Source organism: Coregonus lavaretus, assembly GCF_964263955.1.
Source record: "Coregonus lavaretus genome assembly, contig: HAP1_SCAFFOLD_6668, whole genome shotgun sequence".
Classification (NCBI taxonomy): Eukaryota; Metazoa; Chordata; class Actinopteri; order Salmoniformes; family Salmonidae; genus Coregonus; species Coregonus lavaretus.
In genome coordinates this window covers 6,226-31,418 of record NW_028159713.1, presented here as the reverse complement: position 1 = coordinate 31,418, position 25,193 = coordinate 6,226, and the positions used below count along the sequence as shown (strand labels likewise).

Genomic DNA, 25,193 nt, shown 5'->3' with positions numbered 1-25,193 from the left:
TCTGTAACAATAGAGTTGTACACTCTGTACAGACTACGCCAGCTAATACCCTGTGATCAAGTCATACTGATTGATTTTTGCCATCTGGCCCTTCAAAGCCCATCTGCCCTCCTCTGACAGATTAGTTTCATATATACATATACACACAGTATTAGATCGACTCTGGTCAGACAGGGTCAGAGATAAACACTAAGAAAAACTGAAAGGAACATTTGACTGAATGTTGAGAAACGTTGTAAATGAGTTACAAAACGGTGACCCTCTACTGTTTCTTTGTGGGGATGTCACCTAAGGGCATGAAAACTAATGGAGGAGAAGAAATAGAAGAGAATCCCTTGTTTCATCCACACACCTCTCCCGAGAGAGAGAGAGACAGAGCACACATCACATTACAGGCAGGACAAACCAAACAGCGCTCAGCTCAGCTACCTAGTTCCTGAATGACCATATCTGGAAGTGGGTTCCGCTTTGTTTCCATGGCGGCGTGCCCTTAGCAACTGTCACACACACGGACATTGCTTCCTGTCCCTAATGTACCTGTGGAGGAATATTAAACATCTCAAACACACACACCCTCCAGCCCACATACCCCACCCTCTCTCTCTCCCTCTTCCCTCCCCTCCCCACCCTCATCCCCTGTCCTCCTCTCCACCCTCATCCCCTGTCCTCCTCTCCACCCTCATCCCCTGTCCTCCTCTCCACCCTCATCCCCTGTCCTCCTCTCCACCCTCATCCCCTGTCCTCCTCTCCACCCTCATCCCCTGTCCTCCTCTCCACCCTCATCCCCTGTCCTCCTCTCCACCCTCATCCCCTGTCCTCCTCTCCACCCTCATCCCCTGTCCTCCTCTCCACCCTCATCCCCTGTCCTCCTCCCCACCCTCATCCCCTGTCCTCCTCCCCACCCTCATCCCCTGTCCTCCTCCCCACCCTCATCCCCTGTCCTCCTCCCCACCCTCATCCCCTGTCCTCCTCCCCACCCTCATCCCCTGTCCTCCTCCCCACCCTCATCCCCTGTCCTCTACCTTGTTGATGTGTAGCTGCTGCTGCTGGAACTGCTGTTTGTGTTTCTCCAGGAACTGTTGGTGTTGCTGTTGGACCACCAGCTGCTGCAGGGCCTGGGCCTGGGCGTTCTGCTGGGGCAGTGGGGCCGACTGGGTCCGACCCAGGGGACGGTGCTGCCCACGCAGCTTGTGGATGGAGGGAGACTGGAGGGCGTCCACACCTGGGTTGGGAATACACACACAGGAGGGTATGGTTATAGGAGTGCATACACATGCCTGAATCCACACAAGCACACTTGTCCCAGGACAAGAAATATCCGGAGTAGAACTGGCTCTGTTCATCACAGAACAGTGGAATGGAGGTTAATAGCAGCACAGTATTACAAGCCTGGGAGAAGTAGAGCCTTCTCTAGCCTGCCAAAAAAAAAACATTCACTTCCAAGGCTGTGCGTGTCACCAGTCATTTACTCCACTGTCAGCTGAAAATAGCACTGGGAAATTGAGTCAATGGATGTTTTCCTTCAACGGACCGGTGGGCACAATTCTCTCGCTCTCTCGCTCATTGACCCTGATTAATAGAAGCTGATGAAAGGAAGTCTGTCAATAGAAGGGGGGGTGGGGGGGGTATCTGTTAGGACAGCACACAGTGTACTGGGACACTGTGTGTGTGTGTATTCCGCCCAAGTACCATTCTACTGCTGTACCCACCTGCCAGTAGGGGCCCGTGTGCACCAGTCTTATCCAGCAGGACCAAGTGCTGCAGTAGTGGGCGGTGCCCCCCCACGCCCCCTCCGTCAGTCAGGTAGGTGGCTAGGTGGGCACCGCCCAGGAAGGGGGGGCTGAGGGAGAGGGCCGCATGCTGACCCCCGTCCTGCTGGGCTGAGGTCACCTGGAGAATAGAAGTACTTTATATAGAACTGTTGGTATACTAACCGGTACCCCCTGTATATAGCTCCATACTGTTATTTTATTTTACTGCTGCTCTTTAATTATTTGCTATTTTTATTTTTTACTTATCTATTTTTTACTTAACACTTTTATTTTCTTGAAACTGCATTGTTGGTTAAGGACTTGTAAGTAAGCATTTCACTGTAAGGTCTACACCTGTTGTATTCGGCACGTGGCAAATAAAATTTGATTGAATGATTGATATGTTGAACTGACATTGGTTTGATGTTTCTATAGTCTTTACTGGTTTCCCACCACTAGCTTGTGGAAGACAGTTACATTACAAGCCTGTTGTCATTGCTATTCTAAACTGATTTATCTTTGCAATATTGTGATTTGTGAATTCCTCTTTAAGCGGTGGTTGCCCCCAAAACACAGTGTCACATGAGATGGAGACACAACGAAAGAATGACAGAGAAAAGGAGAAAGAGGGGGAAAGAGAGAGAGTGCTAGATAAACAAATATCCTGTTCATACCAAGACAGAAAACCGCCAACTTTAGCATGCCGCAAATGTTTCTTTATCTGTGAAAGGTATTGCCGGTAAGAAAGCCTGTACTTATATTTCTGCCAACCAACCTAGTAATGACTGCGGTATTATTTTTCAAAGTCCCGCCACCCCCTCAGTATAAAACGTGGCCTTTCATTGTTACCGGCTTTGGCACACATTAAAACATTATATTGCTGTCCGACATCAACCTGGTCCTCGTCAATCACAAAGCTTCACAGAAATGATGTAATTCTGTCCTTGAGCTGTTCTTCTATTGTCACAGAAAAATCTTGTTGGACATTTATTATGTTGAGCATGTTTTGCTACGATTAGTCCTATTTCGATAACTGTCTGCTACTACTATTAAAAAAGCAGTTAGCGAGGACGTTTGCTAGCAAGCTATCAATGTGCATAATATCTAACAAAGCGGAGTAAGGGAAGGGAAAAAGTATGAGGTTCATCCAGGTCCAATTATGTATTTCTTTACACGATCGGAAAGAGAATATTCTAAGGTTTCTAAAGCGCAGAAAACAATGTGGCCGTGGGCTCTTTTAAAATATCACTTTGTTATATGACAGCGGTTCCACACGTTCACATGAGACTTAAGTTGTGTGGGAAAAATATTATTCAGATTTTATTAGATTATAGTCTTAACATAAAATACATATATGTGTGTTGTCCGTGATCACGGCAGGGGAATGGAAGTGTGTCGTCTGCTTAGTGAACAAAATCAACTATTGATTTCATTTGCATGGCACAGCCATGTAGCCTATAGGTTGTCCATACCAGTAACATAATTCAACTCAAAATAGCCTATTCTATTCTTTTGAGAATACATTTTATTAGTCTTATGTTTCTTAGGACCTGCCTAAACAAATGAATAATGGATTTCTTTGTGATGGTGTATATTCAATGGATTTATTAAAATACACACCCACCCACATCGGCACACCCCCTACTCCCACTCTCACTCGTCAATGGTGCCGGCATGCGCACGGGATATATAAAAGGCTTATGCCGGCGAGAATGTGGTAAAAATGGGACTGTTTGAAAGGGGGTCATATAAACATTACCCTGTTTTTACAGGCAACATACCATAAATCCTGTGTGAATCCAGAGAGTGACAGACACAGAGAAGGGAGAGAAGGAGAGAGAGAGAGAGGAGAAGAGAAGAGAGAAAAATAGATCAACAGAGAGTCTTACGTTGGAAGCAGAGGTGGCCGTGGCAGGCAGACCTAGGGTGATGTTGGGGAGGGAGGGGGAGGTGTACAGAGACAGCTGGCTGAGTTCACCACCACACAACCGCTGGGCCAGGGACACATCAATGCTGTTGGAGACTGCCACAGTGATGCCGTTCTCATTGGGGATGTTGCTGATGCTGTTGTTGTTAGGAGAGCTGGGGCCGGATCCAGGAGCGCTGTTACACGCTGAATCTGGATAATGTATCAATAGCATTACTCAGTCATGACTGTTACACACCAAGTCTACAGCACAACATGACCCTCATACAACCAGTCAGTTAGTCATCTCTTCCATGTTAAATCTACTACACAGCTCTGTTCTGTGTGAGGTCTGTACCTCTTGCCTGTTCCTCTCCAAAATGTTGAGTGTGTCCTACCTGCCATATCCAGTGAGCGTTTCTTGGCGGTTGTGATAGGGCTGTCTTTGCGCCTCAGTAGAGGGCTGCTCCGTCGCTCGCTCACCTTCTGCTTCAGACGAGAACGTAGCTTCAGGTTGGGCTCAGAGGCTACAAGACAGACAAACACAGAAAGAGAGCAAGAAAGAGACAGAGAGAGAGAGAGACAGAGAGCACGAGAGAGAGAGAGAGCACATATATGGTTATCTGACTATGACAAACACAACCCAGGCTTGTAACTAAGACTCAAGAGAGGTCTATGGTTCTGATACAGCTCTTTCATACCTTATCCCTGCAACTTAAACCGCAGTAAACCACAGTTTTGTTGAGGCAAACAACATTTGTTTAGGTAAAACCTATCGATCACACAGGGTCCATTTTATCCAACCATCAACGACTAAGTTCCACAGACTGTGCTGCTGTACACCATCATGGTGGTGGATGAGGTACGTTTCATCCCCATTACAATGTACAGAGCGTTGAGGGTTGGGAAAAGCTGCGCTAGCCACATCAACAAGGAAATGAGAGAGTAGTGTGTATGGGGGAATGAACTGATTCCTGGGAGCGACATTGTCAATTACAGCGGGCTTTGTCAGTGTGCATTCAAATGGAGAGTACGGAGAAAGACAAAGACGGAGAGAGGGAACGCAATGTCAAGACTACCACGTTCTGCAATGATGCTAATGTTCTGTTTACACAGCACGGACAATCAGGGCCCTCCATAGGGACCCTGCTAACCAATAGAAGTCCAGTACTAATTATCCAGCCAGGGCGCTATTTCAGTCCTTCTGGAAAAACAAAGCGCACAAAGCAGGAGTGGAAGAACAAGAGCCCTCTATCTCCATTCCTCCCGCTATCCTTGTTTTTCCTCTGTTTAACAAGCAACACAGACTAATGATGCAGGCGCTAGTTTCATCATTCAAAAGGTGTCCGCTGGACTGCGCTACTACGGGAGAAAGTCTGGGGGCGTCAAATGTAATCATGTAAGGCGCTATTGAACGGATGGCATGACACACGTTTGGACAAATTGAATGGTCCCCCATTTGAGATCAGACAAAAGAGGAACATGGATTCATTCATACAGAGCCCACCTTTAAACCTATTAACCTCTGACCCTCGTGGGGATTGGTCTATATGGATAGGGCCAAATTGAAAATGTTTCTAACAGAAGAAATATGAATTGCATGTGCATAACCATGGCAGCAATTGAAAGGGAACACTTTACTTTTCGCAGTGTTTTTCGGGGAAACAAAATCAAAAAATACTCTGGATACATTCAGTAACGCAATAGGACTATTCCTGGAAAATGTGGGGTAGTTGCAGCATAAAAGAACAGATGATCAGGGTTTGAACTGAGAGGTCTAACTGGTGTCTCCAAGTGTCCACACAGCTCTCCAAAGTGGGCACAGTTCCTAAGTAACTTCAATGCACTTTTATGACTCAAGGAAAGAGACTTCAACTATTAGGTGCTTCTTTGAGCTCTCCTAGCTGTATTGGTTTAAAACACAGCCCTGCATCCCCAGTTCCCCGCCATCACACAATTACTGTTGTTGACGCAATCCAAAAACGGTACATTACAAATCTCAATCTGGATCAGACGTGCATCATTTGAAAGCTTTTTCTATTGCCAACATAACTAGCTAAGTTATCAAATATGATCTTACTGTGTTAGGCTTTCACAAGGCTCTTCAGAGAAACAGATAGTCATTTTGGTGCGCAAAGAATGGTGTCATGAGCGTGTTCCACAGGTAACTTTCTTCACAATAGCACAATCGGCTCATTCCTTTCAAAGCAGCCCAGGGTATGATGCCATGTCATCGTTGGAACTGTACATGACATACGTTTTATAATACGGAAATGTGAAGTGCACATTTGGGTGTGTGGATTGTTTGTATCACATCAAAGCAGCAATTATAATCCTCAACGTCTCATCTTTCAGAACACAGAGTCCATTTTCATTTACAGCATTCCCCTCACTCAGACAACAAAAATGTGGATGAACTTGCAGCTTTTCTAATTGCTAGAGCTTATTAAACCCCCATGTTGGCTGAATGGCTGAATGGACAGAGAGGGATGGGGACAGGGGTTAATGTACTTGTTAACAGTGAGGTCTGTGTCCCATTGATCCCATGGTTTCAGGCCAGGTCATAGCACGATATACAGTGGGGTGCGGAATTATTGGATCCCTTGATAAAGATGAGGAAAAAAGACTGCATCAACTAAACAACTAAAACACGGAGCTATTGTACGCTCCAAACAATTCAACAATTATAATATTTTATACTAATACAATTGCTCTGAGAAATAGATTTATAGACAAGTAATAACAACAAATCTCAAAAAGAAAGGGGTCCAAATTATTACCGGTTCCAATCCCCTTTAGCAAACTCCAGGCGGTGCTATGGTCACATGACATGAAAAGAGTGGTCTTTGGCCATGCCTTCGAAAGAACAATACATATGCAGAACATACCTCATCCCAACTGTATAATATGGTGGTGGATCTTTGATGTTATGGGGCTATTTTGCTTCCACTAGTCCTGGGGCCCTTGTTAAGGTCAACGGCATCATGAACTTTAACAAGTACCAGGACATTTGCGTAGACAACAAGGTTTTTGTTTGGAACACAGCCCTGCATCCCCACCATCACACAATTACTGTTGTTGTTTAAGCAATCAAAAAACGGTCCATTATAAATTGCAATCTGGGTCAGATGGGCATCATTTTAAAGCTTTTTCTATTGCCAACATGACTAGCTAAGTTGTAAAATACAATCTTACTGTGTTTTTGTACTTCAGAGACAGATAGTAAATGTGATGCGCATAGAATGGAGTCATGAGCATGCTCCACGGCTAACCATCTTCACAATACCACAAACATCTGTTCAAAACAACCCAAGCTATGAAGCCATGTCATTGTTGGAACTGTACATCAAAAACTGCAATCATAAACATTGATACTGTAAATTACATTCATTCTATAATATGGAAATGTGAAGTGCACATTTCCGTGTGGTTTGCTTGTATGACATCAAAGCGGTATTTATTATAATCCTCAATGTCTCATCTTTTAGAACACATCGAGTCCCTTTTCATTTATAGCATTCCCCTCACTCAGACAACAAAACATTAGCAAAATAAGCTCAATTAGCGGGAGGGATGGGGGTATCTTGTTGTTGCCCCTGGCAACGTATGTCAGCTGAATCCCATAGAGCGCTATAAAGCAGAGACCCTGAGCTCTGATGTCATGTATAGCATTTTACTGTACAGCCACTGCATTCTAATTTAGGCGCTTATCAGTGACCAAATATGCTATTTTCATACCGTATAGGCGCAGGGGTATTCAACTCTTACCCTGCGAGGTCCCGGAGCCTGCTGGTTTTCTGTTCTATCTGACAATTAATTACACCCACCTGGTGTCTCAGGTCTAAATCAGTCCCTAATTAGAGGGGAACAATGAAAAAACGCAGTGGAACTGGCTTGGTGGTCCAGAGTTGAGTTTGAAGGGTATAGGGGCTGTGACTGTGAAGGGATACCTAGCTACCATACCGCTCCATGTTAGGGTCATGATGTGGGGTCCCGGCTCGCCTATCAACTAGCCTCTGTATGCTTCCATGTATTTCATGTCAAGGCTGGCCTAGATAGGCCGGATGAACTTACAGCCTTGCTAATGGCTAGAGATGTAAGGTATAAAACACCATGTTGGCTGAATGGACAGAGACAGGGGTTAATGTACTTGTTAACAGTGAGTGTCCCATTGATGGAAGTTGGAACCACATTGTGATATAAAGCCTGTCAGCCTGTCTACAAACCCCTATGAATGGGGAGGGGGAGATAGAGAGAGAACGCCAGACAGCGGGAGACTAAGTGTTATGTATGTCAAATATTTGGGGGGAGGGGTGTGGCGTGATGCAGGGTCATATTCAAATCTGCGTCTAAATCGCACACACAAAAATGGCATGGCTAGCATGGACATTTGGATGAACTCAACAAAACAATATTTACAATGCAAAACAAAAAAAGAATCGCAACTACACTGATTCAAAATCGCATTATCGCTGCACGGAAAGAATGCTACCGCTCAGGAGGTAGGTGTGTGTGTGTGTGTAAGAGGCAAGAGAGCGTTGTTGGATCTTGTGACTGTTACAAGTAGCGTGAGACGCCAGCCCCCAGATTTATGTAGAAGCAATGAAATAACCAGCTCTTCTAACGGTGCCCAACCTAGCATTAACATAAGTAAACCTCACAAAACTGCAAATATCTCCCTGCATCGCTTCACAAACCTCCATGTCATTGAGAAAGGCATGTTCTGTAGAGAGTTGGTTCAGCTTGAGGTACACGAGCTACAGTAAATGGTTTTGAATCCAAAGTCTCTAATGGCGATATTGCTAGCATGTAGCTAACACAGCATGTGGGTCTCAATGATCTTAAGAGGCTCCTTGTCTCATTTTCCTTCATGCCCATCACTGTTAAAGAACTGCAGGTAAAAGCAAATTCCCTAAACTCTCCTCCCTCCTCCTCCTCCTCCTCCTCCTCCCTCCCTCCCTCCCTCCCTCCCTCCCTCCCTCCCTCCCTCCCTCCCTCTTTCTTTCTTTCCCTTCTCCTCTCCTCTACTCCCTCTCCCTTCTTTCTCTCTCATCTCTCCTATTCCCCAACCTCTTCTCCAGCCGTCTCTTTTCCAAAACGTCTCTCCTCTAGTGGAATGTGGCCAGTGTCAACTGTGGTCTATCTGCAGCCTTGAGGCTTTTCTCCTCTTCCACCATTCCTTTCCCCACACTCCCCCTGTTTTATTCCTCTCCTCCCCGTCTCCTCTCGTCTCTCCCAGTCTCGGTGGAATGTGGTCTCAGTGGCCAGTGTCAACTGTGGTGCATCTACAGCTTGAGTCAGCCTTGGGGCTAGAGTCAACATGGCCGTGCTCTGTTCATACAGGCCCTGCCCGCTAAGTGAATAATTATACTGGAAGACCACCGCTTCACAGCCCGGCACGGCCCGGCCACACCATTTTAGTTTACACTTAGTCTACTGTCAGTGGTGTACACCTCTCTAAACTACAGAAAGGGGATTTTTTGTTCACTCTGCGACGGGGGCTCAGGGTACTCATTTTTCATGATGTATGATTTAGAAATGATAACCTTGGCAGGGTGATAAAGGGTCCGTCACATATTACAGTACCTTTCAAATATCCCCCTGTAGGTACAGTAGGCCATGCCAGCATAGCAATGCATGTTTGGCACATTTTAGGTGGTAATATTGTCAATATTAATATCAGCAGTTAACTCAAATAATGTATAGCTTCTCAGTGCTGCTTTGCTGAAGTGAACTCCATAAACCCCTCCCCTCACAGCTTTACAGTACCTCTCAGAGCCCTGGGGATTCCATCGAGGGGGCAGCAGAGCCCCTGACAGCCTAATTTGGGTTTGATTAATGGTGAGAGGCTCTAATTCTATCTAAATAAGGGGAGGTGTAAGCATGCATAGAGTCTACTGGACAGTCCTCTAGCAGAGCAAGGTGTGTGTGTGTGTGTTTAGTACCTGTCTTGCGGAGGGGAAAGTCGTCTCTAGCGTTGTAGATGCCCAGGACAGGGTGGTTGTAGGCACCCATACCAGTCTGAGGAGGAGAGCTCTGGTCCAGGGAAGTGTGCTGAGTTTTCCTGCAGCAACACACACACACACACACGCAAGAGCACACACACACCGTCAGATCCTTCATCACACAACACTGTGGTGGGGTGTGTCTCAATAGTCTAAAGCCACGACCTCACTCCTCACACAGGATTACAGCATAGGGTGTGTCTCAATAGTCTAAAGCCACGACCTCACTCCTCATACAGGATTACAGGATAGGGTGTGTCTCAATAGTCTAAAGCCACGACCTCACTCGTCATACAGGATTACAGGATAGGGTGTGTCTCAATAGCCTAAAGCCACGACCTCACTCCTCATACAGGATTATAGGATGGGGTGTGTCTCAATATTCTAAAGCTGCGCCTCAGTAGTGGGTAGGGCAGGCTGAAGTACAGCCTGAGGAGATTGGTTTCCAGTCACCCTGCGGTGGCGGTGGAAGATGGGCAGAGCAGAGCTGTCTGTCCTGTGAGGTTAGCTACTCTGCTACAGAGCAGGACTGTTCTCAGGCAGTAAGGTAAACTGTGCTGGCACAGGCCCAAACCCATGTTCTGGTCTAGTGAACACACTCTGTGGTGTGTATACCCCCCCCTCTCTACCTCTTTTCTGGTCTGAAGGACTGTTAGCTTTAAAGTGCTGAGTGACTCTTTACATGGAGCGAGGGAGGGTGAGAGGGGGGAGAGAGAGAGGAGAAGGAGAGAGCGAGAGAGAGACCGTGAGGAGAGAGACAGTCCTGATAATACTGACTCAATACTCCACTGGGTCAGTTAGCGTTAAAGTGCTGAGTGACTCTTTACATAGAGCGAGGGAGGGAGAGGGGAGAGAGAGAGAGAGAGAGAGAGAGAGAGAGAGAGAAAGGAGAGACAGTTCTGATAATACTGACTCAATACTCCACTGGATCATCATGGTAGTAATTCTTACCATTACCTACTTTGGGAAAAGTGGTTTACTGTATGTGTGAGGTGTGTGCAGGATGATTTTACTCAGACAGGGAAACTCAGTCAATTGGAAACAGTGATCACACAGTTTCTACTAAGGACTACTATAAACATGAACACACACACAGCACCTGATACTGAGCACACAGACCACAGCTGGACGTGGGTTCCACGGCTCGATAATAAACACTCAAGGCTGAGGAGGGTGAGAGAGCTCCTCTCAACAGGACCACATAGTCTGCTGTGTCCTCCATGTGTGTGATCTCCTCCCCAGACCAAGGGACTGCTCACACACACCCACTCCCCACACAGCTGACGGGACAGGAGTGAGTGTGTGTGTGTGTGTGTACTCACCCGTACCAGTAGCGGGGGTCGTTGGGCAACCCCCCGTGGTTGAGACTCCTCTGGGCCAGAGCCTTCTTCTTGTTCAGCACAAACTCCTGCAGTCGCATCTTTACCTCCGTACTGGCCACCGCACCTGAGAGGGCGAGGGTACATGGTACCAGAGTAAGAAAACACTAGAGCCTCCGCCACTGCCGATGGGACAGAACACTTCCACCCAATTCCTAGCCTTAAGGCACTTCACATAGATCAAGGAGGAAAGGTCTTCAGCAATATGATAGCAGAGTGAGGAAGTGTTTAAATGGCATTGCTGAAGGTAGGTGTGAGCTCTGACGGTATTTCAGGCAAAGAGTTTACTAGGAGCTTTATCAATCAAAGACTCCCACTGATATGACGGGATATTCAAACTGTCACATTTCCAATTCCCAAAGGTGTACAATACAGTGTCCTCCAGAATTATTGGGAAAGTGAAGCATTTTTTCTTATTTTGGCTGTATACTCCAAAAGTTTGGATTTGAAATCAAACAATGACTATGAGGTTAAAGTGCAGACTGTCAGCTTTAATTTGAGGGTATTTTCATCCATATCGGGTGAACCGTTGTGATTATCGTGAGAGAGAGACAGAGAGAGAGCGAGAGAGACAGAGAGCGAGAGACACAGAGAGACAGAGAGAGACACAGAGAGACAGAGAGAGACAGAGAGAGACAGAGAGACCGAGAGAGAGACCGAGAGAGAGACCGAGAGAGAGACCGAGAGAGCAGGAGACCGCAGCTCTAGACTAATGAGGGTTGTATCAGACCAAACTCCTCCAGGGCAGCTGCCGTTTCCATCCATCCTGACTGGTGATCCTTTGTGTGTTTACCCCATCCATTCCACTAGATGATTAAAGAGCCAGCGGCCTTGTGGTGGGGAGGCCCCCCCATTACCTGTAGCGTGCTGCCTGTCTCCCTCAACACCTCTCCACTGACAGAGAGCAGGCGGCACGGCAACACCAGACAAGCACTTACACTCCAGAATAGATGACCGGAATGGAGGTTGGTTAGGTGTGAGAGAGAGATATACAGTGCCCTCTGTAATTATTGGGACCTTGAAGTATTTTTTCTTCTTTTGGCTGAATACTTCAAAAGTTTGGATTTGAAATCAGACAATGACTATGGAGGTTAAAGTGCAGACTGCCAACTTTAATTTGAGGGTATTTTCATCCATATCGGGTGAACCGTTCAGAAAATACAGCACTTTTTGTACATAGTCGCCCCATTTTAGTTATACTAGTTCTAATATTATAATGTAGTGTTATCGCTGCTTACTCTCCTGTCCTCTCTCCTTGTTCTTGAGCAGCAGTAGTTTCTGTTCTCTCTGTTGTTTCTCCAGCTCTTGCTCCAGACGGTGGTTCTCCATCTTCCTCTGGTGCTCCAACAGCTCCTGCTGATGTTTCAGGGCCAGGAGCTCCTGCTGGTGCTGCATGGGGGGGAACACAATGTTAATACAACATCCTGGGCCAAGAGCTCCTGCTGGTGCTGGGGGATAACACAACATAATGTTACTACAACGTCCTGCTGATGTTTCAGGGCCAGGAGCTCCTGCTGGTGCTGGGGGATAACACAACATAATGTTACTACAACGTCCTGCTGATGTTTCAGGGCCAGGAGCTCCTGCTGGTGCTGGGGGATAACACAACATAATGTTACTACAACGTCCTGCTGATGCTTCAGGGCCAGGAGTTAATGTTAGTGCTGTGGGGATAACACAACATTAAGTTACAGCAACGGTGTTATAATGTTAATACAACGTTGGTACAACATCCTGCTGTTGGTTCAGGGGCCAGGAGCCAATAGTTATTTCGATTCCTCTTTCTCTCCTTGCCCTGCAGGTCTTGCCTCACGCAGCTATTCCCCATTCCCCTCCTGACACGTTCACCCAAGACCCAAGTGAACATGCTAGCTTGGCCACCTCACGTTATCACAACCCATCCATTCAGCCTCAGCCCAAGCCCAAGCACCGTCCTAGGTATTAATCCATGCAAGTGTTCTCTCTGTACGTACCATGGACCCTCTACATCACCATCAAACTGCTGTTTCTATCCACTGATCCATTAGATCGACACACACACACACACACATCCAGCCAACCCCAGCCTCTCTCCTTAGTAGAGCGCCCAACTCCAATATTTGATTAATTTGACTGGACGTAATTTGGCCTGTATGTTTGTTATTGCCTTGGATGGTTTTGTGTGCTTTAAATAACCGCCTGCTAGCGAGGACATGCACCCGTGTTTACCGTCAAGGAAAAGTGACTGGAATAAGAGTCGTGCTGATGGATAGATTCATATGGGAGGTGAGGAGGTGCGTGAGAGAAGGGCAGCAGGCAGGCACGGTATGGTGTTGGCTAGGTTCCAAACTGGGGAAACTTTCCCCCTTTCAATAGACAAGGGCAGATGGAAGGGAGTGTTTTAAGTTTGGAATGCAGCCTTTGGTGCATTTATGGGGAGACACCTTAACCTAAAGAGTTACATAGAGGTATACAGGGAGAACAAGTATAATCAATTTCTTTCTCTTCCAATACACCTTTCTTTCCCACTCTTTGACATGTCTTGGTGATTGGTGACAGGCAGAGATGTGTGTGTGCTGCAGTTCTCTCTCTCTCTGTGTGTGTGTGTGTGTGTGTGTGTGTGTGTGTGTACAGGCTCTGAATGGGGGTGATTGAGCCTTGGTCTCCCTGCCTGGGCTTTGCGTCACTCTCTGCTACCTGAGTGGTCTTCCAGCCCCACCGCAGGCCAAAGGAGCCCTTGTGCTGTTAGCACTGTACTGGGACCAGCCCTCAGCCCTTCAATCTACAGACTCTAGGTCACTTACAGCCCCAAACACTGACCCAAGAGCAGGGCTAATATCATAGGGCTGAAAGGCTTCTGCTGCACTGAGAGAGATCTAGTTTAGACATGTATGAAAGGGAAATAACCGTCTTTCTTGACATGCTTCTGGAGCTGAGCCTTACAATCCCCCGCCTCCCTCCCCCTCTCCACCTTAACATGTTCCTGTAGCTGGGCTTCATGTTGGCGGTTGAGCTGCTCATGTTGCCTCTGGAACTCAGCGATAAGGTGCTGTCTCTGGATCTGTTGTTTCTGTTTCAGGGACAGGAGTTCCTGCTGCAGCTGCTGCTCTCTACACTGGGCTGCAGACGCCTGGGCTGCAGACGGAGACATGGACAGCTGCTGCTGCTGGTGATGCTGCTGCTGGTGTTGGTGCTGGTCGATGCGTAGGTCCATGGGGATGGCAGTCGGGGGCAGACGTAGGGGCAGTGCAGAGTTAATGTCCACTAGAGAGAGAGGAAGGTGGGGGAGACAGACAAAGAGAACGAGATGAGAGAGAGAGAACAAGAGAGAGAGAACGAGAGAGTTAGTCCATGCATATTGAATAATGAAAAGACTAAAGGACCCAAGTAGATAATAAATAAAATAAAAACAGCCATCACATTCTGTGCACACACACACCCCCATACTCTGCATCCTTATCAGCACACAGAGAGCCCCTTCACAGTACTGTCCATCTGGCCTTGATAAGTCAAACATGAAGTCTAGCACTCCTCTCACAAAGACTGCATTGAACCGTGGCATGGCGGTGGAGAGACCTCGGCCTGGCCAACCACCCCAGAACTCACTGCTACAGGAAGGCCTCCAATCGCACTGCTTCCTCCCCATTAAATCTGAATAAATAGTCGCGATTGGCCGATTATTTATCTACAAGTTTCCCAACAGCATGCCAGACAGCCAGATATGTTTGCTTGGAACTTTGTCTTAATCTCGGTGGCTAACACCCACACTAGGTGCAGCACACACATATGTGAGTACACACACACACAGAGTGTTATCCACAGTCAAATGAACACTAGCGCTGAGCCAGTTGGTACCTGACACTATTTTCTTCCACTACAAAACCTGTGAGGGCATTTTTTTATGTGTGGGTTCCAGGATGGTTTCTTAAACAAGGCATTGCCCCCGTCTTTCAAAAGCAGCAAAGCAGGGAACACACAAACACAACACACACTAAAGGCAGGCACAGTCACTGGGTTTATCAGACCAATGAGTATGGTTACATGCACACAATACAATTCTTGTGAATAGTCAGATCACGTTTACATGCTTTGCAAGAAGAACGATTTCCATAATAATCCTGTTTCCATGGACACATCTGAAATCAGGCTACCTGATGGGACTTTTTGGGGAAGCCTATTTGAGTTGGGACACATACAGTTCAGATGCATACTTTCAGTTTTTCCCAAACTCACTTCACTCGCGCATAAGAGGGATGCTTGTGCTGAGGTGCTAGCACATACGCAGATCAAATACAAACACTGGAACTCCAATTAAGGTGTTTACATGTCCTAATAATTTGAAAGATTCCTCAGAAAACCAGATGTTTTAATCGCCGGATGCTTACTTCGATTTTGACCTAACGCCCATTAAGATAAGCAGAGTAAGGCGTTTACATGACTAATGCCATACTCAGCGTTCTGCCATAATCACTTTAATATTGAATTATAAGTGTTCATATAAACGTACTTAGTGACGCTGTGCAACCCAATATGTATATTTTCTCTCTCTCTCTCTCTCTCCCCCCTTACCTAATTCTTCACTCTCCTCCCTAAGGACCCTGCCCCTCCCACACGCAGTCAAACACAGCATTCCAAGACCAACGACTGGCGCTTCTGTCCCGTGCACACACACACAGACAGAGACACACACAAACACACTCATTCGATACACACACACACATGACCATAATGTCCTAGCGTTGAAACGCATGTTGCAGCCACTGAATGGTAATGCTGAGCTACTGTCAGTCAGTGATCATCTCATTGATTATACCACTCAGTGTACACAACTACCACCAACCAGCAGAGAGAGAGAGAACGTGACACAGAGAATAATAATTGAATAGCGTGAGAGAGAGAGAGAGAGAGATAGAGAGATAGAGAGATAGAGAGAAACTGCATTCAGAGAACCAGTCTGTAATAGAACACCTATAATGCACATACCCATCAGTACTCTGGTGCTCATGGCATTGCGATAAACACTCTCCACTCTTCTCTTCCCCCCTCCTTTCGTTTCCTCCTCTTTAGCTCGTCTCTGCTGTGTGTATCTATTTAGCTATAGTGGAGGTAGACTTTTTATTTTTCTGTCAGTCTCTGTCCGCCTCTCCTTTCCCCTACGCTTTCTTCTCTTCTGCTTTCTCAACCCTCCTGCTCCCTCGCTAGCTACCTCTGTGTCCCTCCCCTCTCTTTACCCGTCTGTGTCCCTCCCCTCTCTTTACCCGTCTGTGTCCCAACCCTCTCCCGCTTCCCTCTTTTTACCCGTCCCTGTGTCCCCCCCCTCTCTGCCCTCCTCCCTTTCTCCTCTCTCTGTGTGCTGGTGACATCACAGGGCAGTTGTAGGCATGCTGTCTGTTTATTCTGCTGCTCCTCCATTTCCTGGAACCAACGGCAGACACACAGGAGATAGATAGCAGGGTGGACGGAGGGAAAAAACGACTCTCTGTGTTTTCCTCTCTGTTGACACTGCATCCCCCCTCTACCCTCTGACTACAGAGAACTGGGTCCCTCTAGAAATGGATCCACAGTGTTGGACACTGCATCCCCCCTCTACCCTCTGACTACAGAGAACTGGGTCCCTCTAGAAATGGATCCACAGTGTTGGACACTGCATCCCCCCTCTACCCTCTGACTACAGAGAACTGGGTCCCTCTAGAAATGGATCCACAGTGTTGGACACTGCATCCCCCCTCTACCCTCTGACTACAGAGAACTGGGTCCCTCTAGAAATGGATCCACAGTGTTGGACACTGCATCCCCCCTCTACCCTCTGACTACAGAGAACTGGGTCCCTCTAGAAATGGATCCACAGTGTTGGACACTGCATCCCCCCTCTACCCTCTGACTACAGAGAACTGGGTCCCTCTAGAAATGGATCCACAGTGTTGGACACTGCATCCCCCCTCTACCCTCTGACTACAGAGAACTGGGTCCCTCTAGAAATGGATCCACAGTGTTGGACACTGCATCCCCCCTCTACCCTCTGACTACAGAGAACTGGGTCCCTCTAGAAACGGATCCACAGTGTTGGACATTGCAGTCACACTACTCTTTATTCTTCAGATCACGGTTCTGTGAAGTATATGTCTATAGCCTCAAGTGAACTAATGAAGGCTATAAGGTCTCTTTATGATTGCTAGGAGACTCCCCGTCAACACACACCTTCTTTGTGTCACTTGCTCTGACGTTAGCATCGCTAGCGGGCGGAAGCGTAAGGGGAAACTTTACAGTTGTGTTCTACATTACAGAGCATTGATTTATGGGACAGTGGGAGGACCTGGGGGGGGAAAGGCCTACAGTAGAATGGTTCGGTCTAGATGGGCCTCTCTCCGTAGGCTGCACACAACTATAAGCATGCAAGCTGCTAAAGTCACCACTGTCCAATTGTTTTAGACCACAGAGCACAAGTTCTGCACAAGCTAGGATTCCTTTTCGGCAACAACCCGAGTATGTGACGTCTCTCACAGGAGCCAATTATTTTGGCAAGATAAAGGTTGATATCTGCCCATCTCCACCGACTCGCGGTGACGTCAAAGCTTGCATCAAGTTTACGGAGATGGGGCAGAAAACCACGCCTGCATCCCACTTTCTCCTCACCAAAACAAGGGCCAACGTGCACTCTGGCACAGACGTGCCCTGGGGCAGACACACTTGCCTTACTGTAAAGAAAGCCTTCCAAAAGTAGCTCTTACACAACATTCGCTACCTGCATCAAAAGACGGCTGGCAGGAAAAATAACAGGGTTTTTTCCTTCTTCATCTAAACTGCTTTGAAAGCCTCTCAACCTTGTCTTGTGTAAATCCTACCGTCTCACCCACGAATTCCACTCAAGATAATAATAAGAGAACTATTTCTGAAGCGAATACATTTTGGTAACACCCTTTATGAGCTACCTATTTGCAATGCATTATATGAATTAATTTATTGTGCATTCTATCAATGCATAATAAGACCGTACAATGTATTATAAGACCCTACAATGTATTATAAGACCTGTAATTAACATTCATAACAGCTCACGGCTCCTTGTATAATAAAGCATATGCAACAGTACTTCAAATGAATAAAGCGGGAGAGAGAGAAATCAGAGAAATACATGGAGAGAGATGTAGAGAGAGATAGCTGAGACCTTTCACAGTTTCTTCCCTGTACTCTCATGCCCTTTTCAGCTTCCATGGGGGAAAGCTCCCCACCATGTGAGTCATAGATTATTCAGCAGTGATTTGGCTTATTCATTACACCAAACAGACTCACTCCAACACTCCAAATAAACAACCACTACTCCTCTTTCTCTTGCTCTCTCTCTCATTTCTACTTCCTCGCTCTGTCCCTCTCTCTTTCGCCCACTCTCTCCGTTTCTCTTTCCACCCATCTCCATCACACTTTCTATCCATCTATTTATGTCTACCTCTCCGTTTCTTTCCCTCGTCCTCATCCTTCTCTTCTTTCCTCCGATAAACAATGTGTTTACCACCCCTGGGGGGGGGGGGGGGGCTCCCTGCTCCCTCCCTCCGCCGGCTCCCATGACAGAATACAGATAGATCTATTTATACCAGACAGTACAGCCGCTCGCTCTGCAGCGCAGCTCCGATTTAAAGCCTGTTGTCTGAGGATGTCCCGCAGTCTGATTGCCAGGCTCTACGCTCCGCTCATTACGTCTAATTGGTGTCGAGCTCAACCCAGGCCGAGCCCTGCTATTCGCCGTTCAGATTGGGCCGGGGAGTTATTATTTACGATGTATAGAGATGGGAACGGTGAGAAGATTGTCACAGGGCCTGGCGGGGGGGCGAAACAAGGAGAGGGAGACGGCATGACAGAAACAATGTATCTTAATGGGATGCAGCTTGCTGCAATGGGACACTGAGTGGTTTGTACGGGGACTGATAGGCAAAAGGTTGGATGGGTCTGCTTTCACCTTTCAGGTGGTTCAAAATCAGTGGTTATGAAGGAAACCAGAGATGTTGCAGGACAGTGACAATAAGTGCAGGTTAATGTACATCAGGCTTTCATATTAATACCTAGAGGGACAGAGGACGAGAGCCAACATGTCCAAGCCAACACCCCATAGAAAAGCATGAGGAAATCGATCAGAGATCAGTCACTCAATTGGCCAGTCTGTCAGTCAGTGTGTGGCCACCCTCTGGCAGCTCATCTTACAGACAGAGACAAAAGAGTTCCTCTAGTGACACACACACACACACACACACACACACACACACACAGAGACACAGACAGAGACAGAGACAGAGAGAGGGTGTCTGTGTGCAGCGAGCCCGACTCATCCCAACATGCTCCAGCCTGTCCCGGGCCTCCGGCTGACGTCAGCGCTCCAGTCTGCAGCGCAGCGGACGGGGGAGGGGAGGGACGGGGTAGATGTGGGACGTGAGGGACAGAGGGGTGAGATGTGAGGATATGAGGGTGCCCATACATACGTGCACAAGTACATCTCCTGCTACTTAACCCAGGCTAATCTACGGACGACGGCGCACGTCACTGTCATACAGGAGAGAGGCTGCTCTGGCCTCCATGTCTGTGGGAGAAGACAGGTTCAAGCAGAGGTGGATCTCCAAAAGAGCACATTGTGACCCGTATAACAGTCATCTTTGTCAAGGCTGGGGGAGCAGCATTTCCCCTAGCTCTATTCATGCTTGGGATCGCGCCAAAGCAACGATAACTGAGCCCCTGTGTAAGGGTAAGTTAGGACTCCCATTCTGAGTTGGGTCGTCAGGTATTAACATGGTTCAGTATCAATCTCAACAGAGATGAAAACCGACACCAGACAGACAGGCAAAACAGCTCTACCACTGTGGTCAAACCTAATTTCCTTCCTCAAATTACAAATTGGCCCTTTAACCGAGAGGTGTTTTCTTTGCCATGCTGGTGCATCACGACTCGAGAGCGGAAGGTTTATCAACCACATGGATTTACATCTGAGCGAGGGGAGGACGGAGGGCGGCGTGTCGTGTGTCATGGGACACCGCAGACGTTTTTCTACACGCCAACGCAGCATCCTGGGGTCATGGCATCAGATGACGGCTGGGTCACACTGGATATTACACACAGGCAGATGCCTGGAACTGGACACCAGCGGCTGGATGTGTCAAGCGTCTCAGAGTAGGAACTGATCTAGGATCCGTTTTGCCTTTTAAATAATTATGAATGGAGGGACAAACGTACAGGGGATCTGACCAAAGAACACCACTCCTACCCTAGATCTAATGAATCTGACTTCATCCGATTATAGAAGGTGTATCAACAGCCTGGGAGAGATTGACATCAACATATACTGTGCTTCAATGAGTCGGTTAAACAATGCTAACCAGGGACATGACTGTGGTGAAAATGAGGCAGTTGCACCATTCAGGCTAGTCACACCGACGGGCGTATACTCTTAGTGCCTTATTATTCTGTAACGCAAAGAAATTCATGTAGAGAAGTGCACATAGAGCATATGAAAGGAGCTCCATTGAGTCAGAGTATTGAATGGGGTTCTCCGTATCTGTCTGTGGGCGGCAAGACGTACATGGTTTCCATGACAACTGACCCACAAAATATTCTATGTCGTCAGTAAGGGATATTTCAATATTTAATGGTGTCACTGCAGCTGAATAAAAAACAACACCAGGTAGAGAGAGCGAGAGAGAGACACAGATAGAGAAAAAGAGAGAGATGGTTCCGTACGGGAGGAAAGGAGAGAAATTGTGTTTTGCCCGGCAACAGGGTGAAGGTGCGGTAGATGGCTTATTTATGTGTTAAATACCAAGACCGCCAAAATAAAGGAAATACTTGAGTAAATGAGAGATACAAAGTATATGGAATATTACTGAGTTAATTGAGCAATTAACATCCCATCATACATAGGGTCATGTATAAAAATGCCCAGTTGCCCATTATTTTGGCTACCATCCCTAGAAGAGATCTCAGTGACTTTGAAAGAGGTGTCTCAAAGGATCATAGGGGGTTTAAAGGGTGTGTGTGTCTCAGTCACCAGATCTCAACCCAAATAAACACTTATGGACGATTCTGGAGCGGGACCTGACACAGCGTTTTCCACCACCATCAACAAAACACAAAATTATGGAATTTCTTGTGGAAGAATGGTGTCGCATCCCTCTATCTATGCCAAGGCGCATTGAAGATGTTCTTGCTTGTGGTGGCCCAATGCCATATTAAAAAGGCTAGGAAGCAACAACAGTGTGGTCAAAGACTTAGTAACTTAGTTGTAGTCACGATATGGTTACCTATAACTACAAATATAGTTATGTTTTAGCATTTTTACATATTTATTCACTTACTTCCGGATATCTTCGGAACTACCCACAATGCACTATTTCTCAACGTCATATGGAGAACCGGTGCTACATATCTAGCTCCAGCTGGCTAACATTAGCTACCAGCCATTCTAGCATGTAATTACATTCCAAACCAAGTGTTGGTGTTGGTGAGCTACTTTGTACATCCATGAAGAATGAACTATATAAATTAACGCGGAAAAACAGCAAATCCTCTTCTCCTGTGTGTTTGGTAGTCGAGCGAGCGTTGTAGTTTTCCATCATTTGTAGCTAGTGCAGTAATACACGCAGTAATACCCAGAAGGACTTGAGGTTACGACTCATTTGTGGCCCAAAAATGGGAAGCAAGCTTTCAAGTTGGAACATTGTCCGGTTGACGTGAACGGATTGGAGTATGGGAACTGTGCGCATCTCTACTCTATACAGTGCTCATTTCTCACTGGACTTCGATGGCAGGATTCGGAACGAGACTGACTGAAACCAGGTGCTGTGCAGAGCGTGAATGTGAAGCCTGCAACCTCTATTTCCGACCTACAGGTACATCGCGAGTGTCAGCAGTGCTGGAAATAAACCGGGTAAATTCAATGTGGATTTACCTCACTAAATCACTATTGGATTAGCTTCACTACATGACCAAAAGTATGTGGACATCTGCTCGACGAACGTCTCATTCCAAAATCATGGGCATTAATATGGAGTTGGTCCCCCCTTTGCTGCTATAACAGCCTCCACTCTTCTGGGAAGGCATTCCACTAGATGTTGGAACATTGCTGCGGGGACTTGTTTCCATTCAGCCATAAGAGCATTAGTGAGGTCGGGCACTGATGTTGGGCGATTATGCCTGGCTCGCAGTCAGCGTTCCAATTCATCCCAAAGGTATTCGATGGGGTTGAGGTCAGGGCTCTGTGCAGGCCAGTCAAGTTCTTCCACACCAATCTTGACAAACCATTTCTGTATGGACCTTGCTTTGTGCACGGGGGCATTGTCATGCTGAAACAGGAAAGGGCCTTCCCCAAACTGTTGCCACAAAGTTGGAAGCACAGAATCATCTAGAATGTCATTGTATGCTGCAGAATTAAGATTTACCTTTACTGGAACTAAGAGGCCTAGCCCGAACCATGAAAAAGCCCCAGACCATTATTCCTCCACCAAACTTTACAGTTGACACTATGCATTGGGGCAGGTAGTGTTCTCCTGGCATCCGCCAAGCCCAGATTTTTCCGTCGGACAGTGAGATGGTGAAGCGTGATTCATCACTCCAGAGAACATGTTTCCACTGCTCCAGAGTCCAATGGCGGCGAGCTTTACACCACTCCAGCCGACGCTTGGCATTGCGCATGGTGATCTTAAGCTTGTGTGCGGCTGCTCGGCCATGGAAACACATTTCATGAAGCTTCAGACGAACAGTTCTTGTGCTGACGTTGCTTCCAAAGGCAATTTGGAACTCGGTAGTGAATGTTGCAACTGAGGACAGACGATTTTTACGCAGTACCTGCTTCAGCAACCGGCGGTCCTGTTCTGTGAGCTTGTGTGGCCTACCACTTCGCGGCTGAGCCTTTATTGCTCCTTGATGTTTCCACTTCACAATAACAGCACTTACAGTTGACCGGGGAAGCTCTAGCAGGGCAGAAATTTGACGAACTGACTTGTTGGGAAGGTGGCATCCTATGACGGTGCCACGTTGAAAGTCACTGAGCTCTTCAGCTAGGCCATTCTTCTGCCAATGTTTGTCTATGGAGATTGCATGGCTGTGTGCTCGATTGTATACATCTGTCAGCAATGGGTGTGGCTGAAATAGCCGAATCCACTAATTTGAAGGCGTGTCCACATACTTTTGTACATATAGTGTAGCTGACTCTCCCTCTGAAGGCCTCTCCTTGGCCCTTCTTTGACTTTGGTAGCTAACTCAGCCGTCAATCGGTAAGTCTCCGCTTGTTGTTATGTTCTGTGGGTTCCTGCTGGTGCTAGACTAGTTGTTCTCTGGCTTAATCCTTAGCTATGTCGACCGTGGAGGTTGGCTAGCTAGGCTAGTTAGCTGTGCTAGGCTAGCTAGCAGGCTAAAATAATGAACTTTAGCTGGCTAGCTTGTTGGCTAAGATAACTGCATATACCGGTAACATTATTTAATAACTGGTTAGATGGCATTATGCATTTCCAAAACTTTGGTTTACTTGAATGTAGCTGTAAGCTAGGTGTTGATAGCAACTGTCTGACTCACCCAGTGTCAGACAGCAGCCATGCAAGCTGATTGGTTACAATAAATTCATAAAGTATTTGCTGCAAATCAAATTGAAACCAGTAGTCATGAGTGCCAACGATTTGGTTTAATTTGAAGTTATACATTTGAAGTCCTCCATATTACGTCACACCCCGCAAATGTTTTTTTACGACATGACTTCAGCATTCTTATCAGTTTTAGTATACATAACGTTTCTCCTCCAAGAAAGCCAGACTGCTTTCATCTTAGCTTTGGGTGACAGACCTTAAAAACACATTCTAAAGACAATGGTCGACATTCAGTCACAGAAAGACACACGCGTCACACGCACACACACACACACACACACAGGTAATGTGTTGGTCTCCTACCTGTGGGGATGTGGTTGAGGGCAGACGTCTTCAGGACATCCAGCTGCTGCTCCTTGCCCAGGAGTCCTTCTGTGGGAGAGGGAGAGCACTCCGCTTCAAATATGGTCCGCAACATCGAGACAACCCCCCCGCAATCAACCGACCGAACTACACCTCTCCGAGAGGGAGCCACCGCGGCATCGAGGCAAGTAGCCTAACGGAGTAACCGTCGCTTCACTATGGACCCAGAGAGCCTGAATCGCCTGGAAACAGCAGAGAATCTACACTGGGAACTCATGCTTAGATGCCAGGGGTTCTCTGCCCTGAAGGAAGCTTAGTGGAATGGCAGACTGGGGTAGCAGCGTTCATTCATCAAACTGTGTGTGTGTGTAGGCTGGTTGTTGGGCTCGGCTGAAACTGTCTGTGCTCAGCATAGCAAGTGTGGAAGAAAGGGATGGAGAGAGAGAGAGAGAGAGAGAGAGAGAGAGAGAGAGAGAGAGAGGGTGGGAGAGAAAATGAGGGGGGGGGATAAAAATAACACTCCCTTTGGGTACAGCACACACACACACCTAGCTGTGTGCCCATGCCTCTCTCCTCTCTGTGTATGTAGGCACCGCGGCTGTAATTATAGTGGCAACATGAAAGGCTTTTGTACCAGCCGAGCCCTGGGAAGACAGAGCTATAAATAGACCAACCACAGAGGAGAGGAGGGGGGAGAGAGGAGAGGGGGAGATGAAGGGAAAAAGAGGGGGCGAGAAAAAAGGAGGGAAAGGATGGAAAGGGAAGAATGAAAGGCAACGATATTAGAGAGATGAGAGAGCATAATCACATGACCTGGTGCACAAAATACCTCAGAAAGGACATGGCCTTCAGATGCAAAAACTAAAAACAATCTACCCTTTCTCTCACACGCACACCCATGTTTGGTGTCCAGATAAACACACTTGGCAGTGGCGTACATAATGTTGCATCAACGCATGAAGATGCTTTGCTTTAAAAACAGAGATAGGAGTTGAAAACAAGATGTGGACTCCCTTCAGAGGAAAGAAACAGGAAAACAGGCTAGCGTCTTGCTGTGTTTGGTCTATTTCTGGAGCTCTCCCTGGACCAGACACACACACACAGAGGTTTAATTAGCTACGGGCCTGGGGCTACACCATGCAGTACTAACTAAATCGGCTGTGTGTGGTGTGTGTGTGTTGGGGGGGGGGGGGGGGGTGCAAAAGAGGCCATTTTATAACGAATAACATTAACTTTATCGGTGTTCAAAGCCTTCT

At 47.0% G+C, this 25,193-nt stretch overlaps 1 protein-coding gene across 1 annotated transcript; it reads right to left on the bottom strand.

The window, feature by feature from the left end:
* Positions 1–1,004: 1,004 nt before the first annotated feature.
* Positions 1,005–24,067, bottom strand: LOC311122529 (histone deacetylase 4-like; the record flags this gene model as incomplete). Its single annotated transcript, XM_084196874.1, has 9 exons — positions 23,938–24,067; positions 13,992–14,284; positions 12,280–12,430; positions 10,985–11,108; positions 9,603–9,721; positions 4,056–4,184; positions 3,641–3,870; positions 1,710–1,890; positions 1,005–1,222 (listed from the first exon to the last, which is right to left on the bottom strand). Exons 1-9 carry the CDS (start codon positions 24,050–24,052, stop codon positions 1,005–1,007), a joined length of 1,560 nt encoding a protein of 519 aa, XP_084053000.1. The 5' UTR covers positions 24,053–24,067.
* Between the last annotated feature and the right edge of the window lie 1,126 nt (positions 24,068–25,193).